The sequence below is a fragment of the Rhinichthys klamathensis genome, unplaced genomic scaffold (genome assembly GCF_029890125.1).
Source record: "Rhinichthys klamathensis goyatoka isolate OS25496 unplaced genomic scaffold, OSU_Roscu_1.1 h1tg000557l_1, whole genome shotgun sequence".
Classification (NCBI taxonomy): domain Eukaryota; kingdom Metazoa; phylum Chordata; class Actinopteri; order Cypriniformes; family Leuciscidae; genus Rhinichthys; species Rhinichthys klamathensis.
The window spans coordinates 1,569,278-1,582,368 of NW_026607025.1; the positions used below are offsets into that span (position 1 = coordinate 1,569,278).

Sequence of the window (13,091 nt, forward strand, 5' to 3'; positions counted from 1 at the left end):
TGTAGGAGCACTGTACACAACGAACGCAAGAGAGTAGTGTTTCTATAAAAACACACAAACAAGTCTGGTTTAAAAACATATTCATAGTTTTATTATGAGCAGTTAACTCAGTAATGTAGAGCTAAATACCATGAGATATGCAGTTGTAGGTAAAAAGCAGTTCTGTGAAATCATCACTGGCAAATAAACATTTGTAAATAACAGTAAATACATGATTTCAGTGAAATGATGTGAATAAAACTGATGAAATGGTGGTGGACGAGGAAAAACACACTCGCACACGTTCTCCCGGTTACAGACATCTGCTGATACTTTCACTCTCTCGCTCAAGTTCTTCCTGTGACACAGAATTGTGCCCGTAATGCTAAAATGAATTTAAACTACACTCAAATTATTATATACAAATATAAATCAATACAACATATTTCTACGGCGTGACCCGCAAACATTTAGCGTGACACACACCGAAATATCTCTTTCTCACACACACACACAACATTGTTTCTCACTAATGCTTTGGAAATGGAAGACAGGAGCAAACCAATGTTCCCGCCCTACTTTGTGATTGACAGAGACTCTATCCAATGACATCACACGAACCGTTTCTCATGCACTATCAATCATAAAAATCCCTTTCTGGCAATCCCTTTCTTTCAACCTGAATATGTTAATGAAATAAAAATAAAAACAGGGAACCGTGACAATATCTGCATCCCAATTTGCATACCGTCCATGCAATAAAGATTAATAAAAATAATCTCGTAAAAATGCCTGTGTGAAATACTCTTTCTGTGGACGCCTTATTACCCATAATCCACTTGTGCGTAAGAGGATTGAGGGATTGTAACAGTTCATTAACTTTTTTTGTTGTAATAGTGAAAAATGATACATCCAAAGGCCAAAGTTGCCACAGCAGTTTTAAATAAATCTAAAAGTAATAATACAGTTAGCTAGATGTTAACACTTTCATACAAACAATGCATTCATTTGATATATATTGCAATACTAGCACACTACATACTCAAGAAAGAGTATATACTTTCCAATCACCACTGAAGTACACACCTGTAGTATGCAGTAGAAGCAAGCAAACTGGGATGCTTCACTCTAATGTCCATCTCTACATTGCCATTGCCTTAAACACACTCACGCATCAAAATAACACTATAACAAGGACAAAATGCTGAAGAATGTGCCGTCCCTGGTTCAAACTAATGATTCACAACACACAATCAAATATCCTCACATATGAGGCTGGGGGGTCTGATCCCAGAGCTCGCATTCTCATCAATTATGTGCCGAACAGAAACGGGAAGAGAAAGAATAACTGCATGCTGAGAATATCAAGTGCGTTAAATATATTTAAAATACTGTAACAAATGTTAACACTTACTTTTAATGATTGCACATACATACGTATAGCGATATTCGGTTCGTAATTCTGTACGGTCAGGGTTAGATTAATCCAGATATGTCTCAAAAGCAGTTCAGAGCCTTTTCTGCAAGTGTGAACGCTACGATCTGAATCTGGAGTGACTCTAGTTTGATTGCAGCGCGTTTGGTGCCAATCTCTGTGATTGGAAATGTATGTACCAATGCTCTTATGTACTTTTGAGAGCCAAAGTACTACTAAAGAACCAAACTGCATTTGTTTTAGGTACATAAGGACACTTTCTTTATGAGGGAGAGTATTAATATCTGCTCTTTGACTATGTAAAATGCAAAAATATTGTTTTGTTCTGTGTGGTTCAGAGTGTTTAGTCTTTGGTAAGCTTTACAGTGCTCTTGTGGTAGAAAAATATCCAATCTGTACTCTCGAACGAATCTGTATGATATATCAGGATCTGATAAAAACATTTGATTGAAATGACTGATTAAACAATGTTTTTCTCTTTCCATTAATCTCTCTCTCTCTATATATATATACACATACATAGACACATAAAGTAAGGCATGTTAGACTAAATTTCATTCATTCAGTGACCTAATGGAGGACCCTTATTTAAGGTCTCCTTACACAAACTCCAATATGTGATGATTACATAATAGTTATCCAATAGTTTCATGAGTTAGTGGAATCATAAATCATAATGCAGCTGATGTTGGATCAGTGGTTTTCTGCTGATATACACGAGTCCCTACAGCAGAATGAAAAGCATAACTAAACACACTGGCGGAAAACCCACAACACGCTCACGCATACACACACGTCATGCAGTTTCACTTTGTTTATAAAAGCAGCTCTATAAATGTGCCATTATCTGTGGAGTTAAACATGACTTCACTTTGTCACTTTTCATCCTGTAAACGGTTTGATCGAACTCTCTGCATGGTATTGCATGGTATTAAAAGTAAAGCAAACCCAAACACATTCACTAACAGAGTCAGATGATATGGTTTCCTCAAATAAAATTACATGTGAACACGTCCAAGCCTCATTGATCAGATAAGCACGCCCTGTGGCTGCTGCAGGATCTTGATCACTCTGCTGAGAGATTCGGTGGTGGCGAAGGCCAGGTACTGACAGCACAACCAGTCCTCCAGACTCACGCCACAGCCCGAGTCCAAAGAACGCTCGGCGAACTTGATCATCATAAGCGTTCGCTTCAGGTCTAGCCAGTTCTGCAGGACGGTGTGGCGCTGGACTGTCCCGGCAGGAGGGTTCAGCGAATTAAACAGATCCTCTCGCGGGCCCCACAGCAGACACTGCAAACATGCCCGGGCGTCCCCCATCTGGATGCGCTCAGAAGGGTTGGGGTTGAGCAGTAACGTGGCGAGCTGCTGAAGACCGTTAGAGTAGAGAGAGCGCAGTGGGATCTGGGGCAAGTCAGAGCTGCAGTACTCCCTCTCTTTTAGCGCCGGACTTTCCTCGAACGGATTGGGTCGATGCAGCATCTCGTAGATCAGTATGCCGGTCTGGAATTCATCGCACTTGCGGTACTGCGTGGCAGTGAGGAGCTCTGGTGCGAGACGGGACTGGTCTCGGAGCGAAGCGGGTTCCAGCACCACGTTCTTGAGTTTAGCCTGAGAGAAGTTGCTGATGATGAGGCGGGCGGGGCAAGCGGAAGCCGCAGTGGAGGAAGACCCGGACGCCGTGTTGTTGTTCGGTTCCAGCAGCTCCAGGTTCCAAGGGTTCCCGGGCTGACAGTGCACCAGGAGGAGGTTCTCGAGGCGTAGGTCGCAGTGCGTGACATGGTAGGGTTTCATGTGCTCGAGTCCCGCACACAACTGCAGCAGGAGCAGACACACCTGCCGTTCGTACAGCTCAGGGCTTCGTGTGTGTCGCTCCACGCCCTCGCGGACGAAATCCGCCACCGTCTGGAACGGCACCTCGCGAGTGATCACCACGACACGGCTGCAGAGTTTCCCGCCCGGTCCTGCCGCATCTCTCTCGTCCTCCTTTCCTTTTCCCTCTTCTCCTCCTTCCGTACCGCCTCGCTCATCTTCTCTATCCTCCTCTCGCTCCCAAGGAAGCAGGCGGGCCGGAACATCTGCCAGGAAGTGCCCACAGTCCTGCTGGATGTTGAAGTGCACAGCGATACTCTGCCGGACTGCCAGGCTGTGAAAAAACTGCTGCTGAGTCTCCTTCACCACACCCCGACAGATCTGAGATCAGACAGAAAGAGAAAATTAATCTCTACATACACATGCAAATCTCCATAGGCAACATTATAAGGTATCAAAGGAAAACTGCCAAGACAAAAGTTTCAAAACTCAGAGTACTTGCCCATCTTCTATGGTTTATAAGCCGTTCGATTCTCTATGTAAGCAACGGTAATGGCAATTAACGATAATAGGATAATTAGCATAAATAGCAGGATAATTAGTGGCTTGCTAAGATAGATAATTTATTTTGGACAAAAAGCAACAAATGTATCCATCGCAGATCATTTCATAATGCACTGGGACGAACTATGTGCTGTTTTTTTATGCTGCTTAAAGTATCGATCCATTAGCTAAGCAACATGAGCACATCAGACTCAATCAACTGTTAGTCAAATCACTCTTGCTGTTCTTGTAAGAAGCAATGTTTGTGAGCTGCACAAGTGGCCATTACTTGACTTTCCTGCCTTAAACGATTAGTCCACTTCAAAATTTAAATTCTGTCATCATTTACTCACCCTCAAGTAACAGTTGATGGACCCCATTGACTTAGCAATTTTTTTCCTACTATAGATATTAATGGGGTCCATCAACTGTCTGGTGACCGACAGTCTTCAAAATATCTTCTTTTGTGTTCAGCAGTAGAAAGAAATTCACACAGGTTTGAAACAACTTGAGGGTGAGTAAATGATGACAGAATTTTCATTCTGAAGTGAACTATTCCTTTAAAAGATCATACCACAGTAAATATGTATAAGACTGAGCTTTCACCTTGACGGCGTAGTTCACCAGAGGTTCTCTGGCGAAAGATGCTGTGTAGTACACGGCGTCTCCTGCCTCGCAGCAGGGTTTCCCCGCAGTCAGCCGGAAGTGAGACCAGCTGTCCGTCCCGAAGCGCAGATGATCTTTTTGTCCAGCCATGAATCGATCTTCACATCTGGTTGCCAACTTACGAAGGGTGTCCGTGTGCAGTCCTCGGATCCTCCCGACCACTTCCTCCCAGCTCTCCATGCCTCTGTACGGCACCTGTTTCTGGCCTTTAGCGGGTCTCCCCGCCCCTTGTGTCCGGGCCGTCAGACTCTCTGTGCTGCGGTAGCCCCGCCGGTCACATCCCTGCATGGAGCTGCTGTTGGTCAGGCAAGACAGGCTCCGCCCACCCACGGGACGCTCCAGGGAGTCTCCGGATTCGTCGGGATGTCGTGCCTCCGAGCTGAGTGAGGAGCTCTGACTGGTCGTGTCCCATGTGGACTCGAGATCGTACAGCGGATTGGCGACGCTCAGACTGGTCCCGCCTGGTCTGGCCTCTCCTTTGGGTCGCTGGGCAGAGAGTTCTCTACCTAGAGCGGATGGCTCTGTTTGAGCACGTGGGACTGACTTTTTGGGCAGGGGAGGTGGTGTGGATTTAGTCGTGGGTTCGGTGACCTCTGGGTCGGAGGTTAACGTGTCATCAGATGCTTTAGGATGTCTGGGATGTTTCACAGGGATCATGTTGGCCCTGGACTGACCTGTAGAGCGAGAGATGAGGATTCTCAGTGTCATTTGAGAGGAATATCAAAAGAAAATGTGATCATTTTTTAATCCTTCTGAACAACAAAGCTTAACTGGTGCACTATTGGATTTCCTTTAAAAGCTGGTAACATTGTCTAACCTTGATCCTGCCATTACATGTTCCCTTTTACCATATCTCTATCTGCTGGATGAACAGTCTTAAATCGTTTCACACACGCTCCATCCGCAGGGACGTGGGATACGAGTTAGGAATTATTTAACAGCGTGAAACCTCATCTAACATTCTTCACTAATCTGCTTTAATCTCCCAATAATCAGACTGGGGCTTCCTCTGAGGCCCTTTCACCAGGACAGGGATTTTTGTAGGTCATGTCTATAAAACGATCAAAGAGTCAGTGGTACGAAATTAGAGGCAGCACTTTAACCCCTTGGAGACCTGTTCTGCTATGCAGTTCAGAGGTTCATCAGCTCAGCAATGCTATATTGTGAGATAATATCAGGTCAACTCTGCAAAATAATAATGAGCGAAGGAAGTAGCCATCAGCAACCAAACTCTCTCGGGAAAGCTGAAAATGCATGATTTTTTTCTCATATACTGTGTGATGCCATACAGCTCCATTTAGACATACTTGGTCTCATAATCTAACAGTCACTCAGAGCTGTGACCATTAAAGTCCCAAAAAAACGAAATCCCTGATTTCCACACAGTGAATACTGCCATATAACTGCATCTTGTCACATAACTTCTTCATTGAACCTCACGTGTGTAAAATCATTACATATACAACCAGTATTTTGTGAAAAAATAAAATAAATTTGAGGTTATTTTCAGGGTATTATAAATTTAAATTTTGTTGTAACGGTTAATTTCAGGATTTATCTTTTCCTATTCTAACAGTATATTATTATATCTTTATGTCAGGTTACATGCATTAATATGTTCTGTACATTATAACGTTTTAATGTCTGAAGCATTTTAATTCTAGATCTTCTAGGAGCTTTATTGTAAAAACAACAACAGGAAAAACAGTATTGAACTATATTCATATCAGTGGTCAGCCATACCATAAATAATAATTATAGATTATGCCATGCCATCCAAAGGTTTGAGACCACAATGAAAACTGAAATGAAAATATAATTCAAAATCATAAATGAACAAATGTGTTAGAATTTTACAACATTTTAAAACAAAGAAATAAAAAGACAAAATAAGAAATATTTAAGATTTCACACTATTTCTAGGACATATAAAATAATGTTTTATGTTGTAATTTACTTTTCGTGCAAGCAAAACTACATAAAATACACTGAGGTACAATTCATGCAAATAAAACTAAAACAGAAAGAGACAAAACCATACCTTCTATTACCGCTCAAACTTCAGAAAAAACTCAATCAGCTAAATTACTTCAGATTGAGAGAGTGATCTTGTTTATGAGTCTAGAAATGCTCTTGCACATGCTGCTACCATGACAACCTAAATATATCGACGTGAGCCGGCAAAATCAGGTCAGAACCTCCAGCCGCTGGCCCAAATAAATGGACAGAGCACACAAAGTGACCCATCAAATGTGTGTATGTGTGTTTGACTTACCCAGGTTGGTGTACGTGGCCCTGCAGCTGCTGGACGCAGGAGAGTGTGAGATGGTGTGAGCGAATCCCTCTTCCTCTCGCTCTGCCTGGCTGCCGCTGTTTGAGGTGGGCGACGCTGGGGGCGGACAGGAGGCAGGAGGCTCACGCAGGGGCGACAGCTCCAGCTTAGCAGGAAGAGAGGTGCCTGATGAGATCCCAGTATTCTGAACAGGAAGCTGACTGAATGAAAGATACAAACAATGATTGAGATTTGAGAATTATTCCAGCCTAAAGATTTCTTACCTAAAGAGCAAGAATTTAGAAATTGAAGATGCAGTAATTCTACAAAGCTAATTTTGGAACTACCTCTTTTTTGAAAGGGATAGTCCATAAAAAAGAAAATTCTGTCATTATTTACTCATCATATGAGTATCATATGGCTGCATAAGACTTTGTACAAGTCGGATGGACCACTTTTATGATGGTGCTATTGCACCTTTTTATAAGCTTGAAAGAGTAAGTCAGTCTACTTGCTGAAAAAATAAAGTCATGCGGTTATGGAACGACATGAGAGTGAGTAAATGAGATGAATAATGAATAATTGTGAGAGTGCTTTAGTTCAAGACTTAATTTTAATTAGCATGATGGCATCCATCTATACTTGACTAATCAAACACAAAATAGATTCCAAAGCACCATCCCTCCTGTATCCCAGTGCCAACCTTACTCTCCTAAATAACCGGTCCAGGAACGCTAAATGGAAGGAATCTTCTGCCGGCAGAGCATGTCTGGACATATAAAAACATTCTGTTCCATTAAAGTATGACACCCTCAAAAATCTATAATACGTAAAGGTGTTCTTTTGGAAAAATAAAGATAACATTCCTAATGCTTCTATTGAAACACCAGTGCAAAAATGTGTTGTAAACACACAAGGGAAGATATCACCACAAAAAAGTGTTTTTCTTCAACTGATAGAGTATCTGGGTGTCTCAGTGTTTGAACTTGTTAAAAGAACCTGAATCAACGCGTCTGAACTATCTCTTTCTCTTACTAAGGGCAGATAACGCTCTGCAAACACTCGCTCACACACACCAACTGAAACAAGCACCCAGCTAAGAGCTTCAGTAAAGTGTTCGTCTGTTTAAAATAATTTGAGGAAGTAATGCTTACCCACCATATTGGCTCACACAGTCACCCATTTGATAAGGTCAAAGACAAAAGTTAAAATCAGAAGCAGGAATTCCTTGCTTTCAAATACTTAATAGACAAAACTCTCTTGGATTCGGTTTTTCTTATTCCTCCTCCCTCTGCTGTAACATTCGGTATGAATATTTCCCTTACATGATTAACCCTTAACAGACATCTACCTGTGGTTGTTCATCAGCTCACAATTGTGACATATCAGGATCAAAGTCCTTTGCTTTCGCAGATCACACACACAGGTATGACTAAAATAACAGGAAGTGGTTTATATAGTTAGGAAATCACCTAGTTACTTTTTTTACTACTACTAAGAGGAAAAATAATAATTAAATATGACCTGAATGCAGAATAATTAGAAATCAAAACTTACAATTAAGCTACAATTCCAATTAAATGGGGTAAAAAAAAATTAATGTATTTTAAGTTCTTAAGTTAAACATTTCTCTTTCTTTCTATTTTTATTTATGTTAGGTTTAGCAAAGTAGCCTGCTAAGCTAACATACCCTAATCTCAAAAACTTTTTTGCATTTCATCAAAAGAGACAATAGGGGGGATTGACAGTGAATGATGGCTTACTTCATGACTTTGCTAATGAGAAGACTGGCTCTGCTTTTGGGTGGAGTCGACAGATTGGAAGCTGCACCTTCTGCTGTGATACCCTCTTTGTGCTCCTCAACTCGAAGCTCCGCCTCCTCTCCACCTGTGACGCTTTCTGATTTGTAGGTGAATATGATCGTGGGTTTCTGGTGAGGGTCATCTGTCTTGGACTCTGAAAACCAGTGCTGTCTCTGTAGAGGTGGAGGAGGCAGTACGGTGATGACAGTCCCATCCAATCCCAACAACTTCCCTTTTTCCTTCTCTCTCTCCATTTTCTCTTTCTGTTCATCCTCGTCTTTCCGTCGGCGGAAGAAACTCTTGAAGGATATCCAGCGCTTGGGCTTGTTTCCGTCAGTCGGACGCCTGCCCTCCGCACCCGGACTGGTCTCTCCTTCATTAGATTTGGCCCCAGCTGGTCTGGTCCAGTTGCTGAAGTGCCTTTGGAGCAGGTTGCTTGAGTGGTAAGGAGAGGAGCTAGACCGGGCTGGGGGAAACGGGGCACAAGGTTCAGATTTGGGGCTTGTGGGCGGTACAGCAGCTGAGGCACTCTGAGATTTGGGAAGGAGTTTATGTGGTGTGTCTCTGTGAGGTTCTGCAGAACAGTGGAGTGATTTAGGTCGGTTAAGAGTATCTCTGGAAGCATCCGGTGGCAGCGAGTAAAGCTCCTCAGCACTGCAGGTCTTACTCTGGCCAGCAGGGGAGTCTGGAGGAGAAGGTGGCGGCTGAATGGAGGCCACAATCTGAGACAGAACAGCACTTGCCTTCTCTCTCTGACCTGAACTTCCACTTGGCGTGACCTGGTTATCTCTGCTGCCCTCTGGCAGTTGCTCACTCCTGGGGTTATGAACACGATCCAGGCTGCTGTGGACCAAAACAGCTGGTTTAGGGCTTAGGCAACCAGAAGGGAGGACCGAGACACCTGTCGTAGTCCTGGATTTACCATTGTTTACAGTTTGCCCAAATACAGTTGTGGTCCTCAGTTCCCCAGTAACCGTTACATCTGTTGTGTGCTTCAATTGAGGAGGAGTCTGCTCAGATGGAGAGAGCTGGGAACTTTCAGAAGATCCAATCTCCTCATATGTGTGGCTGGCCACTCGCTCTCCGGCCCTAGGCTTGGAATGCGGCAGCTCACCGTTGAGCCCCAGGAAACTCTTGTAAACAGCCAGGTTATCATAAGCACTGGGATTAATTACTATGGGAACCTTCACTGCTTTTTTTGAGCTGCGTGCATATGCAGGCTCGTCACGGATGATGATGGGAAATGGGGGCATGCCGGCATTGTTGTAGCTGTTGAATTTGATCTCGGACAAGTTGGGCGTTTTATTCGGGACCGTACGGGCAGAGCCGAAGCCTGCAGTTGGAGATGTGGGAGCTGATTTGTGATTAATGAGTCTCTGAGCGGCACCGCCGCATGTTAAATCAACTTTAGGGATCTTCTGTCGAGGGCTGGTGCAGGATGTCCACACTTCTTGGTAACGGATGCTGCCGGGTTTTGTGCGGAAACCACTTGGGCCTGCAGAGGCAGCACCTGTAGGAGATTGAGGCATCAATGGAGATAATGAAATGAAGGGAGATGCCACAGGTGATACAGGAGATCTGGGGAACTGAGGGGAGGTGGGTGAGACAGGACAGGGGTCAGCAGAGGGGCAGAGCGCAACATTGTGCCCACTTGACTTTGGAGTGCTTTCATTTGAGTGACTGTGATCATCTTTAGTGGCCATAGAGGCAGAGACATCCACCACCGTATAGGGCTTACATATAGGAGCCTTCTCAAGATTCACTACTCGATAAGGCTTGGCCTGCTCCTCAGTTGGGCTGAAGCTGATTGTGATTGGCTGGCCTGGAAGAGCTTGAGGGAGAGCCCCACCCTCCCTTTGATTGTCAATTTGTTCTTCCAGTCGGATGGCTAGAACAGCTTTATGAGTTTCACTGGATTTAGGCGAACTCAGTCCTCTGGCTGAAGGTTCTTTACTAGGTGTGAAAGGAAGACCATTTCTCTGGTCACCAGTGGCCCTACTGCTGCCAGCGCAGGATTCTTCGGGCAGGGAAGTCAAGGACTCGGGTGAGGTGGTGGACTCAGAAGTGGACAGAAAGCCACCACCCTGGTGATCAGAGGCATATCCCAGAAGAGCAGACGCTCCCTTTGAGTCAACAGATGGGTATCCATTGAGAATCTCATCATAACTGTCATCATAATCCACTGCACAGAACCGTTGCAGTGAACGGTTACGTAGAGGCACTGTATTCCACTTCTTTCCTACAGCAAAGTGAACCGGGGATAGCGTGGCTGCACGGAAATTGGCAAAACGAGGTTGACCCCGCATTCGTATCCCCATTGCTAGCAACTCCTCGTCGCTTTCATCCCAACTGTCATGCTCTCCATCATCATCACTACTCTCATCCTCCTCATCGTCACCATCACTAGAGTATTCTGGATAACAAAAACGTCCTCCCTCAGAGCTGATGACCTCTGCACTGTCACTGAGGGAAACACGTTTTATTGCTCCTCTACCACTACTCCCAGCATGGAGACAGCGTGACGGTGTAAGGCCCCTCTCTAATGAGCGCCGGTATGAACTGCAGATCCGCCCAAAAAAGTCATCTCTACTTGAGCTTGGAGAAGATCCCAGACCAGCAATTTCTTTCAGCACATCCGTCAAGCCATTGTTATTCCGGCTGCTAGTTGGCAGTGGGGAGATTGCACCATATGCCTCTGTCTGCCCAACCAAATCCTCCCCTTGATTGTTGTTTATTCCTGCAGGTCTCTGGCTATTCAGGCTGTTGTTGTTCCACAGAGTGAAAGGTGAGCTCTTAGTGACCTGTGCTCCCTCTGCATACCTTGGCACATTTCCCTCAAAGTCCAGACCTGGCGGAGAGCATGGCAGCATCATGGTTGGCTTTACTGCAATCGTAGGTTTCTTGGCGACAGGTGGGCGAACCTGCCCTGCACGGGATGAGGATATGCTCCTCTGGCTGTTAGTGAGTTTGGCATTGACGTTCGTCTTGCTCTCATTGGTGGCATTGGCTTGCTCTGGAGGCTGGTGTAGGCTCTTAGGCTTAAAGCAGTTTTTGCACTCTCCTGGTTTCCATACATGTTCAGTGAAGGTGTTGCATGCAGACATGTCTGCAGGGCAATGCTGCAGGGTCAGTGAACAGGAAATCCCTCCATCACACACACAAACTGCAGGCTGAACTTCACACCCACACACAGTTTACAAACTGTGCTGTCAGTACCTGCAAAAAAAAGAATAAGAGAGTCAGCCAGGGTAACAAATGTAATCACTGGTTTCATCTCACATATAGGCTGCTGAATGAGGCAGTCATTACACTTTTCCAGCAGGGGTCAGAGTTTTATTCTTAACATGAATTTCTAGTGTCTCTCTATTACACACATACACAAACACAGGCTGCCAGACTCTCACAGCTCTATTTTTGGATCACAACGCAGAGCTGAGCAGTTGCAGGTAAACATCATGACTTGTGACATACTGACACCACATACAGTCAAATTTGTACTTTAACTGTAATCCCGAATAAACCCTGCCCCTACCATTTGCAGACACATTTGTTGCGTGTTTTAAGATTTTAAGAGATAGCCTGTCTTATTTGTGAACTTTCTTTTTTTTTTTTGCAAGTGAGACTCATTCTAAAGTTAGTCAGGTTTTACTATACGAGGACCTTCTCAGAAATCTGGACCTCAAAAGTAATGAAATTATGCTGGTTGTAATTGTGTCCTATTTCTCCCAACATTTGAAACGCTTCTAAAAATTCACCAAACCCAATACACAAATATTTTTATTACATGTGGAATGACCTACTCAATCATACATTCATATGCATTACAGTCAGGAACATAAATAAGAAAGATGAGTGCTGGCAGGGTTTTACAAACTCTTCATTTGTGACCTGTTGCTGGCACTTGTTCAGGGCAAAGACTCTCAAATGAGGGTCACGATGGTCAGATCATCAGGGTTCATGTCGCCATGGAGCACACTAGACATCTAAAAACCGCAGAAGAACATGACTCAACAAAGACACAATTGATCTAACAGAGGATCTACTGTTCGTTTTCTAATATTCCAGATATAAATCATAGGCAGAACTATTCGCTGCACAATACTGAATAGGACCTTTATGGTTATGCATTTATAATACATTTAAAAGGTTAAGAAAACAATTAAGCAAAGGGCTCATAAATTACTTCACATGTAATTCTGTCTGTACCTGCCTTCTAGATGAGATTTAGCATTGGTAAATCATACTAAAACTAATCTCAGATTTACTGTTTGGAAAATGTGGGTTTGGACTTACTGAAACTAAAAAGCTATAAAATCTATAAAGCTCATTAGCTTTAAATCTATCAAAACATAATAAATATCTATTTACAGACCAGCTAATTGCATATAATCCAAATCAGGATTTAGGTATAAGAGAAACCCACTCTAATCTCTCTCTCTCTCACACACCTACACACACACACTTTGACCGGTGCAATACTGAGGGTTAACGGAGCTCCTTCCTATTGTCATGCCTGTATGAGTGAGCGAGTGTGTGTGTTTGTCTAGGGGCAAATATATTTTTGTGCTCTCTGCTAAATCCAT

At 43.6% G+C, this 13,091-nt stretch overlaps 1 protein-coding gene across 1 annotated transcript in view; it reads right to left on the reverse strand.

Annotated features, from left to right (window-relative positions):
- Positions 1-2,383: 2,383 nt before the first annotated feature.
- The window catches only part of peak1 (pseudopodium-enriched atypical kinase 1), a 33,025-nt gene continuing 22,317 nt past the window's right edge, over positions 2,384-13,091 (reverse strand). Inside the window, exons 2-5 of the mRNA XM_056239291.1 lie at positions 8,470-11,724; positions 6,710-6,927; positions 4,375-5,108; positions 2,384-3,606 (exon numbers count right to left, since the gene is read on the reverse strand). Coding sequence (XP_056095266.1) covers positions 2,443-3,606; positions 4,375-5,108; positions 6,710-6,927; positions 8,470-11,612 — 5,259 coding nt within the window. The 5' untranslated portion in view covers positions 11,613-11,724 and the 3' untranslated portion in view covers positions 2,384-2,442. The remainder of the gene's footprint in view (positions 3,607-4,374; positions 5,109-6,709; positions 6,928-8,469; positions 11,725-13,091) is intronic.